Here is a 25705-nt window from a genome sequence, read left to right on the forward strand (position 1 = left end):
CATATGCATGAAGTACATCTTAACAGAAATTTGCAGCTATTTCTTAACTAACCTCTCTAAATATTCTGCTTTAGGCAATTTCCCACTGTATTAATAAATTCCTTAATTTCACTCCCATGTACACATGTTTGTTTTACGTGATAAAACAGATTTAAAGAAACCCTTACTGTAAGATCAGCTGCTTTTTTGTTTATAAAGAGTCTTAATTTAGCACTTTAAAAATGTGTTTTCTATCACTGATGACTTGGTGTCATCTTGTGTGGGCCTGGTCATTTCCATTGCCACCGTATTTGTGGGATGCTTTTGAAGTATATTAAGTTTTGCCACCTTATATTACATAGGTAGGCACTATAATACATTGCAAAGGTGAACACTGTAATTAGGTTATTAGATGTACAACATTAAGCCTGTTCTGTACTTTTAACAATACATTTTAACAGTAATGTACTCTTTGCTTCTTTTGTTATTTCAAGTGATAAGAGTAGATTTTGTTATGCAGAGTAGACTTAACATATTAAATGCCAATGACATTCAACATTGTGCAATAGAGTTTTCCAGTCCAGTAGAAACAGAGGAGGTGGGACAGACGAAAAAGCTTAGTGAAATTTGGCAGGTCTGGCTTTTGAAGTTAACATTGGTTCATTTCTTGAGTTTCAACAGATTGTATTAGGGCAGCGTCTAGCTGACTCATGACAGAGAAATTTTCTGTGCTTGCAGTCTGGGAAATGCAGCTACATAATTATAATTATTTGTGCAATGCAGCAGCATTGCCAATAATTAATTTTATTAGAAATTTTAAGTTACTAATAACATCATAAGAACATGAGAAAAAAGGGGAAAAAGAGAGAAAAAATATTTTGAGGCGAAAAATCTTGCCAAAACCTCCCCTAGAACCTCAGCAATTAAATTAGTTGTATATTATGTGCCATTTAACTTCTCAGTGGTCATGAAAATACCCACATTACCTTTCCAAAAGAACATTCCCCTCCTTTTCTAAGTTGCTTTGAATTGCTCTTGGCAAATATAAAAACTTTACAAAATCACTTTTGCAAAATCTGTTTTGCAGATGTGGAATCCATAATTTAAGAAGTTAAATTTAAACATGTGCATGTGAAGCCTTCTTTATGGATATTTGAATTGAAAAGGAATTTATGGAAGAGAAATCATAAATGTTGATGGGATGAATATATTAAAACTTGATGTAATGAGCAAACAACAGTATATGTTAGAAGTATAGTTTTAAAAAAATCCTCTGTTATTTTTACTAAAGAACAAACTTTGATTAAACAGTTTGTTTTCAGGTGGAAAAAAAGACTTATTCAGGAAATAATTTTCTTTTGTTTTCACTGGAATTCAAAAATACCTTGGTTCTGCCTACCAACAGATAAATATTAATACTATAATTCTGTTAAGTGGTGCAACATAGAGCATAAAACAGTGGCATTTTTTCATCTCCCACTTTTTTATTTCTGAGGAGATACTCTTAAGAAGAAGGGTTTTTTTAAATAAAATGTCCTGGAAATTATCTGATGCAGGGGTAAAATTTCTTTACTCATTTCAACACAAACAACAGACTGAGCTCAGAGAAGTGAAGCTTCTGAGCTTAGGAATTGAAAATAGAACTTCTGTAATGCAATCTCATTCATTTATTTTTTCATTATGTCTGAGGAAGAGGAAATCATTAGATGGTACAAAATATTCCAGAAGAAAAACCTAGAGTCATAATTATATAATGTACCCTGAGTTGACTGTTATGTGGTATGCTGATTGTGGGTCAGAAGGGGAGAGAATATATGGGAGCATATAATTTGTCATAATTGCCAATTTAAAGACAATATTACCTGAAGGTAAATTATTTGGCTTTCTATGCTTCTTTTCCTTTTTATCTTCTTTCCTTCTGACTAGAATGGGAGCAGTTAGATTTTAGTCACAGTACCGCAGAACGCGCTGGGTTGGAAGAAACTTCAGAGGTTATCTAATTCCAAAGTCCCCCCTCTTCCAGCCAAGGTCAGGGATGCCACCTGCTAGACCAGATTTCTCAGATCCTTGTCCAACCAGATCTTGAACATTTCTGAGGATGTGACATGCACAACTTCTCTGAGTAACCTGTGCTCACATTGTCACAGTAAAGGATTCGTTCCAAATATTGATCCTAAATCTCTCCTTTAATTTAAACTGTTCCCCCTTGTGCTATCACTGTCTGCTTGTGTAAAAATCACTTTCCATCTTTTTTACAAGGCTTTTGTTAGTACTTGCAGTCACTTTTGGTCTCCCCAGAGCCTTCTCTTTTCCTGTCTGAGCAAACCCAACTCCCATCCTTTCCTCATAGGAGTTGTGCTCCAGCCCCCTGATGCTCTTTTTTGCCTCCTCTGGACTTGCTTCAACAGGTCCATGTCCTTTTTATGCTGCATGTAGCTCAAGGTGGGTCTCACCAGAGCAGAGCAGAGGGGCAGAATCCCCTCCCTCTCCTGCTGCCCATGGGCCTCTGGATGCAGCCCAGGACACGTTTGGCTCTCTGGGCTGTGAGTGCTCACAGCTGGGAATATACAGCCAAAGGAAAAGGCCTCTGGGATTCATTCCAACCTGTTACCCACCATGGTCAACCAGACCATGGTACTCAGTGCCATGTGCAGTCTTTCCTCAAACACTTCATACCATGTGCAGTCTTTCCTTAAACACTTCCAAGGATGTGACACTACCACCTCCCTGGGCAGCCCATTTCTGTGTTTAATCACCCTTCCTGTGAAGAAATTCTTCCCAATGTCCAGCCTAAACCTCCTTTCATTCCAGTGAAGGTATGTCCCAAAGCTCCTTCAGTGATCCCCCCTTCTAGTCTCTCACTGGTCTGAAGGAAACACATACATAGTTTACAGATGACTCCTGGTGTTTTAGTTTAGTTTTAGTGGTGATTCAGTCAGAAACCCTGCTAAGCTGAAATTTTGCACATAGTATTATGAGATGTGTTTGCAATATGATGTTCATTTTAAAATTGGAAGTATTTCCATAAAGAATAAAAATACTTAAAAGAACTTCTGTGAAAGAAGACATTAATGAGCTCAATCTTAGCTCAAGAATTAAGACTCTCTGGGAGTGACTGACAAATTTGTAACTAATATATAGATGCTTTCTTTCAAGATACTTACTTTAGTATAATTTTTTCTTTCATTAGATCCAGTAGCAGCAAGGCAACAGCAAACACATGCTCAGTGTGGGGACATAAAGAAAACATTGAGGGAATATTAAATACATACTGTAGGCTATGTGGGCATTTTTGACAGGGCATGTAACTCAAATGTGTGGAAATATGGCCAACTGTCTGTCTGCAATGCAAGCAGCAGTTTAGACAACTTGGATTTTTCAGCTGACCTGCTGATATTATAGCTGATTTAGGGCTCATACTTCTTTGAATGTGTTTTATAAGCAATAAGAGTATGCAAGTGCTTCTTTTTCCTTTACAGTAGAAAGGCAGAATATTAAAAAGGTTTGAATATGCTCTCAGTGTAGCCAGTTTTTGAGGTTTTGTCAGGACATTTAGCCCTAAAAAGAGGAAATTGCAGGGTTTAAAAAAGTCATTCCATGCCAGCAGAAATAAAGAATTAGGATGGTAAAGTATTCTCAAGAGATTTTTTCTGGAAGTACATCTGAGGTGCTGTGAGGCATCTGGAATGAAAGGGCTCAGAAGTTCCCTGCACATAACCGTATTACCAGGTGCACCACCTGAGTTGTGCCAAGGCAGTCCTTGGGAGCTTTCACTGTAAGAGGGGACAGAGCTGTTCACTAGGAAATGGTCATCACTGAAGGAAGTAGAGAAGCTGAAGGTGCAGGACATTCAGATGAGGTTTTGGAGGGATTGAGTATTATGAAGGAGGGGGAATGGAAAAAGACTCAAGTTTTGAGCAAATACCACAGTGGGAGAAGGTGTGAATGAAAGGCAGGAGACTGAGATGGGTATTGACCACACAAGAAGATGAAAAAGGGAATGTCAGAATCATATAATGATTGAGGATGAAAGCAACTTCTGAAAATCTTCTAATAAACCTGATCATACTTGCAATATAATGCATCATTTAAAATAAAAATAATAGTTAAAACCATCAAACAAAAAACTCACCAAAACCTCAAACCCAAACTAATCATCAGAACATTTGAATGTCTTGTGCTAGAGCACCAAATACAGCGATTAAGTAATGCCTTACACATAGGAGATTGGCAGACTTTTAAAAATGAAAGTAACCTTGACTTTATTATGGAAAACTGAAGATTAATTCTACTTACTCATTCTAACTTAGAGTTACTGATTTCTGATTACTGTCATTAAATGTGCAGTTGATTGTAACCTCTCTGAGGTATTTCCAGCTCATTTTCTTGTCTGTTTTATTCTAGAATTATTTATATGTCAGCTCTGTGGCCTGTCTGGTCCTGTAGTTCTGATGGAAGTTCCTAATATTGTGCTGTGGTATCTTGTCTCGTTCTGGAGAAATGGCAGCCTCTGTTAAAGTTGTATTTGCTTTGCTAGAGACCAGTGAATTATGTGCTGTTGGATCATAGGCAGTGTTTGTATAGTCTAAACAAATGGGGTTGTCTTGAGAACCTTGAGACTTTTTCTTTCTACATGAATGATCTTCCTTCCTTTGCCAAATTCTGAAACTCTTCTCTGCATTAGATGCCAGAAGAGTTTTGAATTTTTATATGGAAAGACCTCAGCATATTAAATGGACAGAAAACATTTGTATCTAAGACAGTTTAAAAAGTCCACCTGTATCTAGTGTTTTAGTTCTCTCTCATTTGGATGTTTTTCTGTATCTAAGGAACAGTGAAGATTCAGGCAGATACTGTTTTTCCATTAAAAAGGGAAAAGATGTATTTGTTTTGCTAATAATGTGGGAAAAGCTCAACCTGAAAAAAACAATATTACATAAATTAGTCTTTCTAAAATATTTGAAGACCATTTTTATAACAGAACTCTAACATTTTCAGGATTAGTGGAAGAGAACTACAATAATATTACAATTAATGTTTAAAATGCCTTTTAAAAGTAAAGTGTGAAGAATAGCCAGCCAGTTAAAAGCAGAATATTCAGTTGTTGTTATGTCCAAGTAGTTAAGAAATCTGTTTAATTTATTAATTTGTATAAGCATTCATGCCTGTTTCCTGGAGTATTAATTCTTTGTAGTGGACTGAATACTTTCTTCTGCCTGACTTCCAGCGACAGTGGAGATTATGTAGTACCTGTATATTAACTTTTTGTTATCGTCCAAATTCTAAATCATTGACATTTTTACAGGAGAGTTTTGGGGTGAAGTGTTTTGGTTTGGGGTTTTTTTTTTGTTTGTTTTTAATTATTTTTTAACTTCAGATGCATTTTAGTGAACATGATGTTTCATATTTGAAAAGTTGTCCTCATAGCTTAAATGCTATTTTGCCATTACAACTTAATTTGAGCAATATTATATGCCATCTGTGCTGGAAAATGTGTTTGGTTTTATCACAAGAAGAATTATTTTATATATATTAACATTATCTAAAACAATTGTTTATTTAAACTATTTTTTCAGAACTGTGAGGACTTGGGATGTTAACAATGAAAAAAAGCACAAAAGCGTATTTAAGCCACGATCAGTTCAAGGTAAACGAGTGATTCCTACAACTTGCACATACAGCAGAGATGGGAAACTTATTGCAGCTGGCTGTCAAGATGGCTCTATTCAGATCTGGGATAGGAATATGAGCGTAAGTCCAGTATTTGATAACGATATATGCTTCTGTTATTTCAAGAGTGAAGGATGAAGGAGATAAAATCAATTTTGGCACTTTTATATTTTTATTTGTTTCCTCTCCCTTCCCCTCCCTTCCTCTCTGTCCTGAAAACCAAATAACTCGTAGGCGTGACTTAATATTTCTTCTGCCTTTCCACAACTGATCAATAAGTGTGCTTCTACAAAGTTCAAAGTTTAGGAAAACTGTTTGACAATCTGTGTTAAAAAGAAAACTGACCACATGTCTGTATCTAGCTTATTATTCATTTAAGATTGAATGCTTGTGAGAAAAGCAGTAATTTTTTGTTGTACTATCATTTATTTGGTTTATTAAATGTATTGAGGAATAACTCTTAAAACTTGATACTGAAATCAGTCATTAATCCATATAATAGGTAGAGAAGAATAGCATCCAAGTGGGTGAGGATATGGCCAATGCTGCACATTAAATGGTAAATGTTATATTGTCTAATGTGTAAAAATTAACACTGAGGCAAATTTGAACCATTTATTTAAATGCATTTTGGCCAGAAAGAGTCAAAATGGAAACTATTTCAAACTTACCAAAATTAGGAAATATTTCTGTTCATATTGAACTAAACAATCAAATTCTAGTAGTTATGACTTGAACTAACAATTATAATTCTTGCTACAACTTTGTAATTTGAAGCTTTGAGCATTCAGTGCTCACTGTTGCTTTGTGTAGTATAACTTGCAAACCAGTCCACTTCCAAGAATTTAATTATGCAATGTCAAGTGCAAATTCAACAGGCTAAGCTTTACTGCTTTGAAAAATATTCATCCTAGTAAATCATCTATATCCTCTTTTTATGCCCATCTTATTCAAAGAAGATTCAGTGGGATAAGTACCAATGGCATGCATTGGAGGAGAAAATGGAAATAGGGTCAATTTTTTTTAAGAGCCAAAATGAGAATATAGAATAAATGAGGCAAGAAGAGCAGGATTGTGAAACTGTGGTCATAAATCTCTGAAAGCTGTACAGCGCCAGTAGGATGGCTTTGTGGAAGTGAAACTGAACTAGTACAGATTGCATTAGTCTGTTCAACTTCATATTTCAAAATATTTGATTTTAAAAAGGAAAACAGACAATCTGGGCAGCTTTTTACAAAGATTTAAAAAGATCTGATTGCTGGAGGCAGGAGGAAATGTATAGATTTAAAAGGAAAAGAAAGCCTGTGGATCATACTTAAAGTACAGCCTGTATTTTGGGATTGTAATCTATTTTTATTTCTGTTTTTATTTCCACTATAAACCTAGTAAAACTTCCTAATGGCATGAAGCTTGAGAATTCATCCTAAGTGTAAACTTGTTCTAACAGAATAATAAATTTTTCAAGAGACTGGCTTTCATCACCTGTGTATGTTGTTTACTTTAACATATACAGTATTGAAATATTAAGCTTTCTGGTGTAGTTTTAACAATAGTACTCTTGGTAGTCTGCTTTTTCATGTGCTTTTCCTTTTGAACTTTCCTGTGTCTGTAAGATGACATATTGCAATGCTGATTGAGTGCAGTTTAAGGTGATTATGAGTAATTTAAAGATATATCCTGTGCATCTTGTGCAATTTCCAATGAGTGACCCCTGTGTAACAAGGCAAGACTAAAGTGATTTTCTAGTGGAAGTTAAGTTAGTGGTATTCTAGGGTTTGTATTTTTAATGTCTTAAGAATTTTTGTCTTTGCCTTTATTGGTTTCATTTAGAACTGTGTAAGATTTTTAGGTAAAGGAGCAGGTAAATTGGATTTTTAGTCGTATTCTTACCTAAGACTGCTGGTATTCTCTGGAGATCCCTGTGTATAGTTAGAATCAGGTGTTTCAAAAGGCATCTTGATTAAACAATTAGAAAAAACCTTCCTCTTATATTTGGGGATGGGGAAGGGATGAGAAAAAAGTTTTCAAATGGAACGTGTGTTCAACATAACTGTTAGAAGGAAGAGGATGAGACTGACTCCTGCAGTGGAATGGTGAAAGCACTTACTGATGTGTAGGATACAGAGATGCTTGCAAAGGCGAATAAGGAAATGCTAACTTATTACAAATTCATGCAGTTCTTGGGGTACAAATTGCGTGTGGCCCAGGAAAATGGATAAAGCTGAGGAGGATTGGGATGTGAAGGTTAAACTTCTTGAAGACATATGTAGTAGAAATATTAACTTCTGATTTTTGAACAGAAAGCTGTAACTCCCATCCAGCAAATGCTGTTTGGTTCTGTTAAAGCAAGTGTAGAGCCATGTATATACAGATTTTGCTGTGCTACAGTACAGTTGGCTTTCAAGTCAAAATTAAGAGATCATTTGTGTTTATCTTGACAAGGCTGTATTGAGTCAGTAGCAAAATTTGCTAGTGTTTGAAAGCAGAAAATAATTACCACATTTTCTTACTCTTGATCAGTTCTGAATGGTTCTGGCATCACTATTTATGTGTGCTTGGTCATATGCAGCTGGAAGGAGAGTTTCAGGAAGGAATTTAAAATTGACTGTAGCTTATTTGACCATACTGTCATGACAGGGATGACCCAATAAAGGCCTGTTGTGACTGTCTGAATTTGATTTTGCCTTTGTGCAAGAATGTAAATGACATTTGAACCCTGATCTTGACTGCCTAAACCACTGTTCCTGTATATGACATTAACAGCACAAATGAAATCAATGAAGATTGTCCATCCACGTATTACGGCTCACACTGGATACATACCCGTAGTGCCTACTATCCTGGTCATCTGTGAAGATTTTTAGATGCATTTATTTTTGAGTCTAGTACAAACTACTGTCATACACAGACCTACTAGAGGGAGAGGTTTCTTTTTGCTTCAGTGAAAATGTAGAGTCTCTGCTTTTCCACAGAAAAAGGCTCATCAATGCAGCACAGAATCACAGGATGGGTCAGGTTGGAAAGATTACTGTGGGTCATCTGGTCCAACCTCCTTGCTCGAGCAGGACCATCCCAGAGCACATGGCACAGGATTGTGTCCAGGTATCTCCAGTGAGGGACACTCCACAGCCTCTCTGGGCAATCTGTTCCAGTGCTCAGTCACTGCACAGTAAAGTCCTCATGTTCAGGCGGAACTTCCTGTGCATCAGTTCCTGCCTGTTGCCACTTGTCCTATTAAAGTATGAAGCAGCAGTTCCAAGGGCGGAATGAATAACCCAATAGGAAAGAGGGTTTGATGATGCCCCTTCCAAGAGCAAAAGGGACACTTATTAGAAGCAGGCACAATTGGGCAATGTTGGTGGGAAGCCATCACTGTACCAGTGTGCAAGACAGAAGCTACCCCACAAATCTCCTTTGCCACTGTAGTCATGGTTTCTAACTGCTGGTATAGGGGTTTTTTATTCTCTGCTTCACACCACAGACACTTCACCTGTGTTCTGCACTGCTCCACAGTGTAGAACTTGGTCTAGAATGGTGTGATTAAATAATTTTTGATTTTTAATTTAGAGGAAGACAAGATCTCTATGTCATATTTTATCCATTTTGCTGAAGTCAAAGTAACTGTTTGTTGTAAGTTATTTTCATCAGTTAGTTGTTTTTCTCCAAGCCACTTTTGAACCATCTCAGTATCTGCCTTTTTTTTTTTTTTTTTTTTTTTTTAATGTTGCTATGCCTAGGGAGTTATTTTGGTGTGTGATCAATTCACTTCTGACTAGTAATGAACACCATGAATGTTTCATTCAGTTTTTTACTTCCACTCTTCTTTTGGTATGATTCCAAATCTCCCAGCTGTATGCAGTAAGAGCACAGTGAGAGTCAAAACACTTTTGGAACTTTTGGAGAAAGATTTTTTTCTTCCTTCAAACTGACATTGGTAACTTGCTAATGCTGAAGTTAGCCAAATGCATTCCAGCTCTGCCTTGCCTTTTTCCAAACTTCCTCAGCAGATTATAATGGATCATGATCCATTATAATCACCTGCCTCGGAGGATTTTTTTGTTTTGTCATAAATCTGTGTTATTTTCTCACGTATGTTATTTTGTCAGTGCATGTTTTTTCTTTAAAGTTCATGTACATGTGCATTTACAGTGCACATTAGCAGAGCAATCTGTCAGCCTATTTGAAATATTATGAACACTGTCAGCTTGTCTTAAAATAACAGCTTCAAAGGATGTAAAAAATAACTTCCTTCAAACTTTGAATGAATAGTGGAAACAACAGTGTGAAATAGTCAATTATAACACAACATATTAGGACACTCTCAATTTAAATGTTCTGAGATGTAGAGAAAAGTGTCTGGCAAATATGGAGAGTTGAAGAGCATTAGTGGTCAAAATAAGACAGGGTCTCAAAAATTATTGGTTCACAGGGCAGTGCAGTAAAACCACTAGGTTTACCTGCAGTTCATGGAAGTTCAGATTCCTCATCTTGCCTGCACTTGCCCATTCAGAGCTTTTTGCAAGCCTGTAGTAGTACATATTTCTGAACAAACTGATCCACGGAGTCAGTCTTTAGTGTCAAGAATGCAGAGTGTCTTGCCATCAGTAAATCTTTGTGTGTCTGATATTCCTGTCCGGGAATGTGAGTATCTCATTCATAGAGATAGGGAAAGAATGAAGTAAGTTTTGAAGCGTATTGTTAGTTAAAATTGAAATCTCTTCAATGAACAGAAAATCTCCCCTCATTGTCCACAATAAGCAGGATTGGATTGAGATGTTTTTCATTAGTTACAAATTGGCTTTTTTGGGGGTAAAAAAGCTAGACTTCTTAGTTTGCCTTTCTTAATCTTTCAAACCACCTGATGAGGCTGCCAGTTACGTGAATTTTTCCTCCAGCTTTTCCTGGGTGTGTTCAGCACAGGACTGCATAAACAGCTTCTCTGTATGACAGGCTGCATCATGTTTCACGGTTTCACACATTATCTATTTTGTGGTATATCATTGCAGCTGTGATACAAAGATATTAATAAGGATGTTGGGGAGACAGAGTTTGTAAGAGAAGTGGTCATGCCTTTGAGAAAACTGCTTGTACACTCAAAATCTTGTCTGGTTTTTTTCATAGCTATGTTAAATTTGGTTATAAACTTTAAGTAGTTTGTATAAGCTTTTACCTATCTACTGTCTGCACTATAAGTAGTAAAGAATTAGTTTGGACAAATACCTCTGTAATAGGTTTGCCTTTTACATCTGTAATAGGTTTATTTTTTTATATAGTGCAAATCTGAACATGAAAGATAGAATGTTTTGTGATTTTCAGCATAATTCTCATTAACCAAATTTCCATGAAAATACTTTTATAGTGAATGATTAACCTATATTTTTTTTACTTTCACGTTTCATAAAAGACTTAGCTGTAGGTTTAACTCTGTTCTTCAGCTCAAAAGTGAGCATTTAATACAGTATAGCTGAATTACTGCTTTGCTAGCAATTTTTCTCCTGGTTTTAAAACCTTATTCTGATTTTAAATTACTAGAATAATTTATGTATTTTGATGAGTTTAAATTACTTGGCTGAAGCTCAAAGTGGTCTTGCAGAACTTAAAATTCTCAATAATATTGAAATTCAACACTGTAATAATGTACTGCCCACATAAATATTCTCGAATGTGGTGTGATCAAGTGTTAGTCTCAATGACTTGTTTTCAACACGCCCTTAAGCCACCCTATCCTCAAAATATAAGGGGAAGAAAAGTGTAATGTCACAGTATGCCCTGAAATTAAACAGATCTAAACTCTGTACATTTTAATTACAAATAGTCATGTTAAAAGTATTTTCCAAATAATTGCATGATTTATAGTTGTAAGATAAATACATTTCTATATTTAGTGGTGGTTTGCTTTGAAAGGGTTTCTGTAAGCTTTAGTTTTGTGGTGTGCTGTTGGAAGCTTTAAGGTAGAGTTTTTAGAGATGAAAGGTTTCGCAAGTACTGAAGCCATTTTGAAAAAATACCGTACAACTAAGGACACAGATTTAGAGAATGAAAAATTACTAGGTGAAAAACTTTTTTTTTCTTCTTTTTTTTTTCTTTCTTGGAATGAGAATCTAAATCCAGATCTTATTGGGAAATTTTTTTCAAAGTTATTTTGCTGTTCATGATGGATTTTACAGCTGATGCTGCTAAGACAGAGTAATCAAAACTAGTAGTAAGATCGAAGACTTGCTGTAAATACTTTCCTATTAATTGGGAAGTCCTTTGAGGGGATTTATACCCATGTGTTAGGAAGATGAGGTTGTTGAATCTTTGCACATTTACAGGATTCATTTTGCATATGCTGACATGCAAAAGACATGGCTTTCAGTAATTCCTGAAATGTCTTATGTCTGTCCACTAGAAAGCTTTACTATATATATGCCTTTTTAGGTACAGTTTCTACCAGTTCATTGTGTGTCTTTGGCATCTTGTCCATCACAGCATTTGAGTTTTGCTTTTTTCACACCAGCTAGGTTTTATTCATCTTTTTTCACCATGGAATATTCACTTGTCTATTTGAGTGATTTTTTTAATGTATAGAATTTAATGTTTATATTGATATCTCCACAGCATTAAAAATATTCCAGTGAAATGTCAATATTTAATAGAAACAGTTTACAATGACTGTTCTTAAATTTGCTGAATATCGCTACTACAGCTAAACAGCAGGGAAATCTTCCAATTTCCCCCAAGTATGTAACATGCTTCATGCTTTGAAGAGGGCAGTCTGGCTACATCTGGAAATTTCTTGTGTAAATACAAGATGAAGGATATCCAAATATACTATATTCCCCTTTCAAACTTAAGGTAAGTTTTCCATATCCATAATATTCCACCCTTTCATTCCATATGTATATGTGCCAGACCTCTGTTCCAGAAACTGGAAATCACACACAAGCTTGCCAGCAGCAAATATTAACAGATTCATATATTATTCCTTTTTGTATACGTCTGGGTTAGCCAGTACATCACTATCTGTACCCTGAAGCCAGCCACAGTAAAGAATCTGACAATCATATGCTGAGATAAAATGTGCCCTGCTGTATTTCTAAGTGCATTTCTCTCTTATGTAATAAACAGTTTATAGTTAAGAACTATCTAAATGTTTGCATTATCTAATATAGTGATGAAAGGCAATTCTAAATCTTGAAGTCTGTCACACCCCAATGAAAATAGGTTAAAGGATTTCACTTTGGATTCATGTATGGTTAAGGAAAAAGGCTTATCCCACGAGGATTATATATCTCTCTTTGGTTTATTATTTGGAAAACTAAAAGTAGAACTTACAGAAGTAATTTCAAAATTACAATTTGAGAAAAGTAGGCATTACAGCAGCATGATTTGCCTTATTAATATTGTAGTGCTATTAATATTGATATAACATGAATAATGTTACAGAAATAGAAAGATGGAATAATAAAAAATAATGGAAAAAATAAAAGAGCCTTTTTGAGCTAGCCTTGTTACTTTAGAGAAAATTTTCCTTTTTTGCAGAGGCAAAAACTGTAAAGTACAAGTACTACATTCTGATCTAAAAAGAAGTTAGCTCCAGAGCGGTTTGGCTTATCAGAGAAATGGCTTTTAGATGCTGTAGCATATGCATTGCTCAAGCAAGCTGAACACTTCAGTGGTCTAGAGTCTGATTGGGTTTGTAAATTATGAAAACACTGTTATGCTTGATGTGTATATTAGACAGCTAGTTTTGCCTCCAAATGTATCTCACTGTGCTTCATAGTAGGTCACTATTTGTTGAAGCTTGTGAGGAGATGAACAGCAGGATTATGCTGTGAATTTCCTAAAAGCAATGTAAAGTGCATTTTTGTACAGCTCTTGGTCATTAGGTTTATTTCATTAGAGAAGACAAAGCCCCCCCATTTTAAAATACTTAACAAAAGGAAAGCTGTTACAGCTTGAACAAGTGAATTAAAACCAAAAAAGGGAGGAAATAGCTTCTGAGCCATGGAACGTACAGGTTTGCGGGACATAAGTTATATGGAGTCCTAGCTTTTGTATGTAACATTAAGTTACATACATTTAACTAGGGAAGTTCAAAAGAGAACAACCTTTTCTCTGCAGGTAGAACAATTGATACATGGTTACATCCATTAAAAGGTGCAGTTCTGTAGGGATACAGTTTAAATAATTGTTTAAATTCACTAGAGACTATACTCCATTCCTAAAGAATGTAAGTCTTGTTAACTTGAACTGAAAGTATTTGAATTGCATTTGTAGAGAATTCATAATAAGATTATAAGTCAAACAAGTTGTTTTTGTGTTCATGATTATCAATGAGAAGATAAACTGCACAGCTAAAACATATCTTGGCAGCAGGTACAGAACTAAACCCATCATATGTATTTGTAATAAAACAATATTTTTTGTAAGAAAGCTTCAGGGAACAAGTTTCTTGCAACTCTGTGTATATATCTCATAATTAAAACCTGATTGAATATATGTAAGGCTTCCTTCATAATTAAGCAAGACTTCTCCCAATGCAAAATATTGCAAAATAAAGGGATTTTTTTCATGATCTTCCTATTCCTAAAGTTTGTTTTCAACAGATGTTAGTGCTAAACAATTAGCAGAGAGGGTGGTGAAATAGGTGGAGCATTGTCCAGCTGTGTTTTATTTAGTGTATGACTGCAGTGATACTATACAGACTGAAATCAGATACATCCATGAAACAGCTGCTTTCCTTAAACCAAGTTCTAAATTTCTCATGAGATAGTGAACTAGACTTGGAGTTGGATATGACTACCTATGTGTTTCACACATTATATATAAATACATACACAATGTGTCTAAGTATGTCAGAGGCTTATAATGACATTCTAGTTCAATAGACTTTCTGAATGTGTATAATCATTTTAAGCAGTAATTTAAACAATGTATTCTTAGATATTTCAACATAAATAATTTTCATTTAGATTAAGCATTATGTGGAATTTAAAAAAAATTCCTTTACAGTTACTATTTAACTTTGTACTGTGTATGCGTATCACTTTGAGATTTGGCTTGTGGCTGTTTTGTGCTCAAAGGAGTAACCCATAATCAGACAAAAAATTTAATTTTATATTTGGTGCATTTTTCTGCATCCTGGCTCAGTAGCCTGTTCTTTGTCCTCACCATTGTGCAGTTCTGTGGTCTCACCTGGAGAGTCCGAGATCTGTAAACAGACTTCATCCTGTTGAGGCCATTGGAGTGCACTGTGCAGAACTTTATAGATGCTGTTTCACCAGGGCTCACAAGAGCAGAAGGAGGACAGGTAGTGCATCCCTGCCCTTGTGACGGGAGGACTGGCATAATTTCAAAACTGCCTTGAAGAGCTGGAGTGATTTTTCAGAAACAGGGATGGACAGCATTTGCAGTCATGAGAAAGCATTGCATTGCAAGCCATTGGCTTGTTACTTGTCACAAATGTGAAAATGGCTGCTTGATTTCAATATTTGATGTGTTGAAGTTATGGATAGGTGTTGGCAGAGGTGTAGGAATGTTTTCTGTATTCCAGACAGGTCAATGTGGTTTCTTGGCTGTTGCATTGAGGTGGGAGGGCAGAGTAGGGCTGCAATAATATGTGGTGCTGTCTGTCTGCATGTATAAAACAAGCTTCAGTTTTGGCTTCCTTCCTAACCAAAGGTGGCTGTGTCAGAAAATGAATCCTTCAGTGTCAAGTTGGTAAGAGGTTTACACCAGCAAACAAAAACAAGGCAATGTGAAAACTGGATTTCTATGTGTCTCCCACCCCCCCTTTTTAAAATAATTTTTTACCCAATTGTTTATTATATGTCCTCATGTGTTGCAGAATGAGGAGTGGTGGTTTTCCTTGGTTTGATTTTGGTCTTATTTTCTTTTTTTCTGAGAAAAACACAGATGTGCTTATAGATTAAATGAAATATCTGTAATTGAAAGATTGTATTTAATTCATTGGTGAAATACAGGTGTTAAAAAAGACAAAATTAGGCAAGAGTGGACCCCTAAAAGTAAAGAACCACTATCAAGGAGACAAAAAAGGAAAACACATTAAAGTAATGATACTGGCAGTGGGTAGTTGGTTGGATTTATTACAGAATGTTTTACAATGTGTGACAAAGGAGATGGCACATTGGGATGCATATAACAACATTTATCTTATGATGAATGGTTAAAGGAGGTAAGATCTTCCAGGGAAATTGAGAAGATATGGTTTCCATTTAAGAAAATCAGGAACAGCTTTCATCATGTTGAATTTGTATTGGCAACTAAACATTCATTGAGTGATGTCAAGGTGCACTAAGATGTTCAGCAGAGAGACAATAATGTACCTTTCTTTGGAAGGCAGTTTAATGGCATGAAAATATTGGGAGTCATGGTTGTGAATAAGGTGTGTAAAAATACGCCGTAGAGTGAAAAGTTCAGTGACCAACGGGATTGAGTAGCAGTGAATAGCCAGAGAAACGGAAAGGTAATCATGTACCAGAGGGAATAGTGAAGAAGGGAGCCAACATGTAGGTGGTGTGCAGGAGATACTGGACTTCATAAAACAGTGAAGAAGGGAAACAGAAAATAGACACTTTTCCTCCAGCGTTGATGACAGTAAGGGTGGGGTAGCACCCCATGTTGGATTTGTCAGGAATAATCCTGAGACTCAGGAGGAAATTGAAGTAGCATTCTCAAATGGATTATAGTGGGATTACCAAGGAATGAGGGTGGAGGAGAAGGCAGTTTTGGATGAAAAGGTGAGACAGAGAGGAACATGGAGCTGTTTGGGGAAAACTGGAGAGATTTGGAGATACATGAATTGCTGCTTGTGAAATTTGTATCTCTCTATGCTGTGAGGATGCCATTGCTGGTGGAGAAGAAGTATTAAGTTGCTGGGCATAAGTGTGAAATATTTTGCTGAAGTAAAACTAGGAGGCTAGAATGAGAGAATGAAAGGAATCTTTCTGTTGGATGGAAAAGAATTCTGGGGATGCTAGTGGTCAAAGAGAATTGCACGGAAAGAGGTGTTATATCATGGAAATAGAAAAAGAAGAGGAAAGAGGGGTTTGAAGCAAAGAGCAAACATTAATGGTAGCAGAGAAGGCTACTTGCAGAATGAAAAATTCTGTAACAATTCTCAATCCTCAGAGACAAAATTTCATGGAAATACTGCAGCCTATTTGAAGGACTCTTGGATATCAATTTGGACATTTTTATATTTCCTTACCTTTTACAATCATCTCATTTATATTACATGAGACAAAAAGGATTAATTGATTCAAAGGTGTTAATTGCAAACAAGAAAAAAATCTTTCATACTTAAAATAGTAATTTGTTTTAATGTCTGTTAAAAAAGAAAGCTAATTTTAAAAGCGACCATGTTTGAAATTTAATCAGAAATTGCACTGTAGAATAGCGAGCAGCTTTTTCTCTAAAAGGTATTACAAACTTTTTCACTCTATCCAGTGCTTAGGTACTTGATTGCTGCTCTGAAAGCTAGTTTGGAACACACTGTTCTGTTAGTGTAAACCACTATAAACAATTTTTGAATTTTTTTTCCTGCTTTGCCAGTTTTTTGCTTGCATGTATGGGGGTTTTATTTGCTTGCTTATTTAGCTAGTCAAATATATAAAACTATCGTGAGAAAGAAACAACATCAAAGAGGGAACCATGGAATTGAGATAAGAATATTGTGTGAAAAGAAAATGAAGTTTACTTGAGAATGCTCAGTTTATCACTGACATGCATGAGGAAAAATATCACTTACACCTTTAACTGAGGCATAGTTCCATCTTCATTGTTCCATCTGAATTAATAAAACCAAATCCATAGTTTAAAAAAAAAATTATTGATTTTCAAATAACATGCAGAGAGGTAATATGGCATGATGGTGACAGTGCGCTTTTATCAGAAAAAATCAAAGAATGTAGAAGAAAGAATAGCTTGGTATGTTACAAGAAGTTTAGTGAAAATGCTTTCATTTCTTAAATACACCTATCCTCTTAGAATATACATGTGCTGGCTACTATTTCGTTAAGCAAACAGATTTATTATAAAGCCATCTTTGATAACTCATTGCAAATTACACCATTTTGGCTCAAGGATTACTGAACCAGAAATGTTAACTTTATGTAGATTTTTATGTATTTTCAGTCGTGTTTCACGCTATTTACACTGTGCCTCTGTTAGACTGCAGAAGTGGTTTAAGCTTTGGGGACACTGAAAGAATATGAGAAATTTTATTTAATATTTGGGAATAAGATGAGAATAAGTCTGTTATAGTTGCTTTTTGAAGACAACTTCGTAGCTTCTTTATAATTTTTTTCTGTTTATATTTTTGTTTATTGCCAGTAGGCCAAAAGCTACTTTTAAATGATATGAAACATCCAGGGTTGGCATAGATGAGTTTGAAGAAATCTGTGGACTTTCAGTGGAGTTCTAGTGTATCTTAGCTGTATCTTTAATGGGATTTTTGCAGAATAACATTGATCACATTTGATTATTTTCTGGAAGGCAAAGAAACCTTCAACAGCTGGGCAAGTCTAAGAATGATCAATTTAACTTCTAGAGAGCCAAACGGAGGAATGGGCGGTTTTTTTTTGTTTTGTTTACAAAAGCCATATTTATGATAGTACAAAGGAGGAAAAATGTAAATTTGCTAGGATAACATGAGATGGGTTAGATGAGTTATGAAAAGATACATAAGAGAGTTCGTTTTACATCCTTGTGTGTTTTTGTCATGCAGTGTAAAAAAATCTCTAAAGGAAGCCAACTGAATAGTTGCCAAAAGCTATTTTTATTAGTAATGTGTATCATTTTTGTGGCCAAGATACGTTATTTTCTCAAATGCAAAGTTTGACTGTGCAGCCAAACATTCAGCTGGGGTTTCATTTTCAAACCTTTAGGCAAATATTTAGCAATGCTATCTTGCTAAAATGGTTTCCTGAAATATTTCTTGATGAATAAGCATAAACAAGATGAAGTTGTTTCTGTGGTCAGCAATATTCTTAGAAGTTCAATGTTCTTCCTGGTGAATGAAGCATGGGCAGATAGGAAGGACTTTCTCATTGCTTTACAAGGGATCAGAGACATCTCTAGGACAGGCTGACCTGCTTGCTTCCTTGTTTTGCCTAAACGCTAAATGTATAGTCAAATCTATCAGGTGGCTTTCCTCATTGGCTTCTGCATAAATGTTTTAGTTTTTTTTTAATAGAAATCAAGTTTTTTATCAATTGCAATTAAGAAAACACTAAATAATTTTTCACCTTGCTTGGCTACACCACTGTATGACTTTTCTTCTCAGACTGCTCTTTTCCATAATTTCCAAGCATTTTCTGACTAAGTATTTCACACTTGTGTTTTTATTTGCATTCACAATTGCTTAATCTAATGCATGATGCATTGAAGTTTCCATAAATTTAAAAAATAAATATGGACCTTTTTTTTAATTCTCCCAGTCATATAGGTTCTTCATTGCAATGTAGTTGCTCAAGAAAAACTACAGATTATTTGAAAAAAAAAAAAAAAGAGCTGAGTCTTTTATGAGTTCAGTAATTGCAAATAACTAGGTAAGCTTCCCGATGAAATACATGTGAGAGATTATTGGAGGTTGTTGAACCACTGCTGAGTGTGAGAGAGAAATCCTAAAGACTTGTCACCCAGATAAAAGGCCTTAGTTGCAACAGATAAGAATATAATGGTTGCACGGGACAGTTAAATACAATTGTAAGTCAGATGTCCTGATAGTGTCAAGTAAGGTTAGGCTACCATATTCATAATTGATTAATTAGGATTGAGAGAAAAGAAGGAGTGTTTCAGGTCTGCTGATTATACATGTAGATGTCACTTGGTTAGAAAGTCACAGAGAAGAGGAAATCATGTAAGAGTGTAATCCTGTAAACACTAAAACCTCAGATTTCACAAGTTAATCTTGTTTTGAATCAGTGTGCTCATTACTGAAACAGCATCCATTTCTAAACCACGGGAAGTGGTATTGAAGAGCAGTCACATAAGTCGAAAGCCCTGGGATCATGTTTACAGAGACTTAAGGAAAGCATCTGATACAGCCTGCAACTGCCTGCTCGGGGAAAATACTGAGAAATTCCTGAATTCATCTGACATATGTAGACCTGCCATTTTTCAATTGATACACTAAACCCGGAAAGTACACTTAGATTTCTTTTGTGGATTATGATTGAGAGCAAAGGAGATAACGCTTCCTTCAGTAGAGGTGGCTGAAGGGGGGATGGGGAAGTAGACATTTGGAGAGTGTAACTCTTGCCTTGGGAACCTGTCTGCCTTGTCAGCTGTGATCAGAGCTCTGAGATGTTGTCTGTTTCTGATGGGATCACTTTGAACAAAGACCCAAGACAGCTTTGGTCAGTTGTGACTAAAAATGAGATTTCTGGTTTATTTGTTTGTTTTCGTCTTCGTCTTGCAGCTTTGTAACTGATACTTTTATCACCATGAGTCTGGCCTGTAATAATATGTCATCTTGGAAGGCTTTTACATTTGCTAAAAATTACAGTTTTTGCGACTGACTATTGCCAGCTATTTTATTTTGCTGTAAGTATCTTAGGTGAAAAGACTCATTTAAAACTCAAGTAGCTGTACGTGACCTCAGACTTGCTGGTCAGGCATCTCTGTTGCTGTCCTGCCCTTCTGCCTCTGGTTTGAAACCAGCAGAAATCTCGATTGTAGTTGTATGGTTGACTGTGTTCACACTAATAAATAAGTAATATTTTGCTATACATCTGTAAAACAGAGAAGGATTCATATAGCCATCTTTGTAGGTTTCACTTTCCCCAAGGCCTGCCTTAATTTACTGTCTTTGCTGAAAAAAAAATCTAGAAGATGTTAGGAGTGAGAAGGAAGAAGAAGGTCTTGGCTGGGACATTCAATATTTTGTTAAAAATGGGGGGAGGGGGCAGAATGTGAGAACCATTATAATCTTGGGAAAGTGCCGGCTTACTGTGAAATACTGTATCTCACAAACAATGTGGGAAGTTCAAAAATTCCATAAGTTAGACATATTGTTATTTTTCTCATGGATGTAGCTTGGATTTTTGAGGTGAACAAACTGAGTAGGTCTGTCTTTTTACTAGAACAAGTTTTATGGAGTGTTTTGGAGCAGGAGAGCAATTGTGGGATGCAGAGCTGTAGCCATGTGTCTCTGTTGTAGGTCATTCTTTTGTGGTAAACCGTTCATGTGGCCACTGTTGTCTTCACTTCCTGTATGGGTCCTCTTAAGTCCATACTCATGTTTATACAAGGGATACTCATTGCTGATGCTCCTCCAGTCATGTACCTTTGCCCCCACCCCTTCCCAATCTGTTCTCTGGTTTCCTTTTATCTTCTGGCTCTTGTTTGCTCTGAGGACTGTGGCAATATTGCAAACCCTGACATTTATCTGTTATTTTTTGTTTTTTTCAATACATGAAACTGTGTCCTTTCTCACATATGCTTCATGTTTTATGCCTGTCATCTCATTTTTTCACACAAGTACAGTCAGCTGTAATTGCTTAACAAAAATTTACGTGCGAATACAAAGCTAGGAGGAAAGTGCTTACATTGGTGGAGTTATTTGTTAGAAAGCCTTTAAATAAGTTGCAGAAGATAGTGGATTGCTGCAGAATTTGCTGAAGTAACTAAACCTTTCAAAAATGTTAAGGACTGATGAACTTGTCAAATTTTGCATGGTGCATGACTATTACTTCATAATAGCAGGCACCTCTGCAACAAAAGGAGAAGGATAAGAAGGAGATATGTAGATACACTTTGTCCTAATTATCTTGACATCTTTATCTTATGTTTCAATGCTCTTCCTTTCCCTTCTTGAATCAAATTTTTGAATTGCGTACATTGATTCTGTTGTTTCATGTCTTTCCAGCTAGAAACATTCTGATAACAATTTTTTTGCTGATGATTTGTTAGCAAGATTAGACATCTCTTAAAAATACTAACAGGTCAGAGGCCAAAAACATTATTTTCTTTGAAAACTGCAATGAATGTTTGCCAGTATGTGTAAAAACTTCTTTTCAACCTTCAATCATTTTAGAATATTTGATTTAGTACTACAATTCAGGGTTATATTCCTTTGCAGAATAATATATGGAGGGCAAGCTTGCAGAGCTCAAAGTTAGGAAAACAATCTTTTACTGGTAAACTGAGCAAATTTATTTTAAAAGACGTAGAATTGCTGATGCAATCTTATTATCCCTTTCAGTCAAGCATGGTTTTACATTAAATCCTAAAGTATCAAAGCAGGATAGAATTGGGCAAAACTTTTTCTTTTGGTTTCATTTTTGTCATTAAGGGGCAAATGATGTCAGTCTTTGACATCTATATGTAACCGTTTTCCGTTCTCTATAGGACAGTTGAAAAAAGGGCAAAAGCTGGTCAGAGTATAAGTACTCCAATGAGAAGGCTCTATAGTGCATGATGTAAAATGAAAAAGTAATTTCAGCTGGAAAAGACCCTTAAGAGCATCGAGTCCCACTATTTACAATGTTATATACTACCTTAACCCTGCCAAACCCACCTCTAAACCATGTCCCCAGGTGCCATATTGGCACATCTTTTAAATACATCCAGGCATGGTGACTGAACCACTTCTCTGGGAAGCCTGGTCCAATGCTTGAATACTCTTTCAGGGAAGAAATTTTTCCTAATATGCTATCTAAACCTCTCTTGGCACAACTTTGGCCAATTTAAGATGAGTTTTTTAATTCCTGAAAGATACGGTTTAGGTATTATTGATGGATTCACAAATAAATGCTAAATAAAATTAGTATCTTTGACCATAGGAAAATAACACAAATTCTGGACTGGTATGTGATTTGCTATCTATCTATAGATGTTTTAGGATTTTACTTGTAAAACATAAAAGAAAAGGCATTCGTTGGACCCCCGATCTCTTTCTGTGTTTTAATTTGGATCCAACACAAAACAAGAGGAAAGAATTTCAGATTGAGGATGAAATTAAAGGAAAAAACCCCACACCCTCACATTAAGTTGGGCAGCAGAGTGAAAAAAATGGTATTTTAATATATGTATGTCAGTGTGACATTGCCTGGAGGGATGGGAGTGTTGTGGAGCCCGAATTAAGTTTTTTCTATTTGTTTGAATTAGCTTAATATCATAATGTAATCTTTTGGTCATTTTTTAAACTGTGAATAATAACCATTTATGATGTTTTTGAAAGTGTCTATGGTATTTCTTAGACAAAAAATACACAGTTTTAATTGCCTGTTAATGTTTACCAAATACTACAAAAAATTTATTTCCTGATAGCCAATTCACATTTTATTCTTTACACGTTTCCACATATTTGGAAAATTTTATGCAATTAGAAGCACAAAATATGTTTTTTAGTATTAATGAACACTCCCACCAAAGACAAACAGTTGTAAATCATGGTCTGTTTATAGACTTCAGGGTATGCATAATTGGATGAAAGTGATGGTAATTTCAAAATAATTGCTATGGCTAGGTGTAGGCCATTGCATTCTGTGTTCAAATACTGTAGGAAGCATGTTGTTGGTATTTGAAGTCCCCCTTTGTTTGTTGAAGAGTCATTTGTGGAGGGAATGCCTCACAGTGACTCGTCATTGGCTGACCAAATCTGCACATCAAAATAAGCTTGCAATAATTATTAACATCATCACACAAAGATTCTCTAGCTTTTGAACCAAATTTAGAAAAAAACGTTCTTAGGAATAAACAACATTAATTACTTCACTAGTTTGTGTCTCTTACTTAAAAAATAACCCATTAAAAGAGCCTCAGTAAGGTGCATAGTCAAAAATTAGAAGGTAAATTTACTGATGATTCCTGTGCAAGCCTAAATCAGTCTGTGTGATTGCATTGCTTGATCACTTTCTCCTTTCACGATCACATTCTCTATCATATTTTGTAGAAATGTCTCTATTTTAATGCACAGTATGGATAAATATGGCTGAGCAGCTGCTCATTGTTTTGTCCTCTTACTCTTCAGGGTGGGATTCTAGGTCTGATTTTGCTGCATGTTGTTCAAGCCCTCATCTGAAAAGATACGCTTATATGCGTGAATTTTGTTTTGCTCATCACTACCATAAATAAAGTACTTAAAGGTCACTAATCTGCCATTTTCTCCTCTGTTTTAATCCTCATTTTACAGAGGGGAAGATTAGATACAGTCGCACTGGAAACCTTTAAGCCTCGAATGCCTAATTTTACAACTATGTGAATTAGTTTTCTTACCTAAGTATGAAAAAAGGAATCGCCTGTCTCAAATTTGTTTTTATTTGTTTCTGCCTTTTCCCTTTTTCCCTTCCTGTGTTTCCACTTCCTGTCTTGGAATCTTAACTGAGACCCTTGTTTTTGGTTGGGAAGTGGGAAAGTCTGATTTGACAAGACCATTTAAATTTAATTTGAGGTTCCTTACCTGTTAATAGAATTTTTAGGTATTTTACTAAATAATGACTTAATAAATAAGAAGTGATCTCCATACAAGAACAAGATGTGAACTTGAAGGTAATTTCGACCTTTCTTTAGGATTATTAGCAAAATAGAAATAATTAAAATAAAACATGCATCATTCCCATACTTCAATTTTACTGTACCTAAATAGAACACAAACCTCTCTGAACTTTATTCTATTATGTAAGCCATGAATTCTGTCAGGAATTAAATTTGGCGAAGGTAAATTTTTCCAGTCCTTTTAAGTCCTTTCCAAAGTATGTACATTGTATTTTGGTAGTTTTGAGAAACTAAAAGCCTACTTAGGGGAATGTTGAGAACTGTCTTGGAATGTATTTTTATCTTAACCAGGCATAACTACCTTTGTTCAGTGCTAGTGGGAGTTTTCCAAGAGCGCTGCTGCTATGTAAATCGGTACTATATAATTAAATCTATGAAGAATTCCAATTTTGCATACAAGCTCTTGTTATGAAAGCATCTTCTAAAACAAATGTAACATTTTTTAAAGTCTGTTGGAAATACTTAGCTACTGTACCTCCTAAAAATGCAGGGATTTCTGTTTAGAATAAGGAATAGCAACAGAGCACAGAAAACGCTATGAAGTTATGTTTGTCCCATTTGTTTCATTTGTTATTTGATTCATAATTGTAATTTATTTTGTAATGCTCTGTTTGTTTGGCGAACAGGTACATACAAAGTTCCACTGCAGGCAAGCCCATGCTTCAGGCAGTGACACTTCATGTCTGACATTTTCCTATGATGGTACTGTCCTTGCCAGCCGAGGAGGTAGGTGATTGAAAGAACCCTGACATGTTGAATGTAAGATGTTTTTAATGAAATGAAAACATTGCATTCATTAAGCAAACCATATAGATCATGTTAATTGTTAGAGGTCATTGTTTGTGGTGGAGCTAAGGTAGTGAAATCAGATACTAGTGATTCAAATATGAAGTATTTCACAGTTTAATACTTTTATTTGATGCACCATGCAATACTATGTTCCTGAAAGAGAATTTTACAGCAGTTAAGAAATATTCTAAGATAACTTTGCTGACTATATGACACAGTTTCTGATCTGTGTTCTTGTCTAGCAGTAATAATACAATGAAAGAAATTCATTAGCTTAATTAAAAAAAAAAATCCAGTTCTTTTGCTTAATTCTTCCATGGAGGATAAATGCTTCTCAATAACACTATCTCTTCTCTGGAGGTATTAATTCCTCATACAGCTTTCTTAGGCAGTATAATTTTTTTGTCCTAATCTGAATTTTTGTCTAATCTGTACTAAAAACATCAAAAGTTGATGACTGCAATTGACCTTCCAAAAATATACTTGAATGGCAAAAGAATTTGTAGTGTCCACAGGACTGGAAAAACAGGCTTGTGTTGTAAGCTTCAGATAAAACTTTTGTAAATGAGTCTTAGACAATAGAACAAGACTTGAGAAGGCAAAGATGTATTTGAGGACTCATTAACTTCATTATTGGGATAGGATGGTGTCTGCTGAAGACAACTTTTCATGCAGAGATTTGTCTGCCCAGTATTTTGCAGGCAGGTGCAAGCGTACAAGCCAAGCTGTCTGGATGGAAAACAGCTGTAACCAGAAGCTC

The 25705-nt window shown here is 35.5% G+C and overlaps 1 protein-coding gene across 1 annotated transcript in view; it reads left to right on the plus strand.

The window, feature by feature from the left end:
* The window catches only part of WDR70 (WD repeat domain 70), a 125779-nt gene that overhangs the window by 66076 nt on the left and 33998 nt on the right, over positions 1–25705 (plus strand). The window contains exons 10-11 of the mRNA XM_068176283.1: positions 5556–5730; positions 24783–24882. Coding sequence (XP_068032384.1) covers positions 5556–5730; positions 24783–24882 — 275 coding nt within the window. The remainder of the gene's footprint in view (positions 1–5555; positions 5731–24782; positions 24883–25705) is intronic.

Source organism: Anomalospiza imberbis, chromosome Z (genome assembly GCF_031753505.1).
Source record: "Anomalospiza imberbis isolate Cuckoo-Finch-1a 21T00152 chromosome Z, ASM3175350v1, whole genome shotgun sequence".
In the NCBI taxonomy this organism is placed as follows: domain Eukaryota; kingdom Metazoa; phylum Chordata; class Aves; order Passeriformes; family Viduidae; genus Anomalospiza; species Anomalospiza imberbis.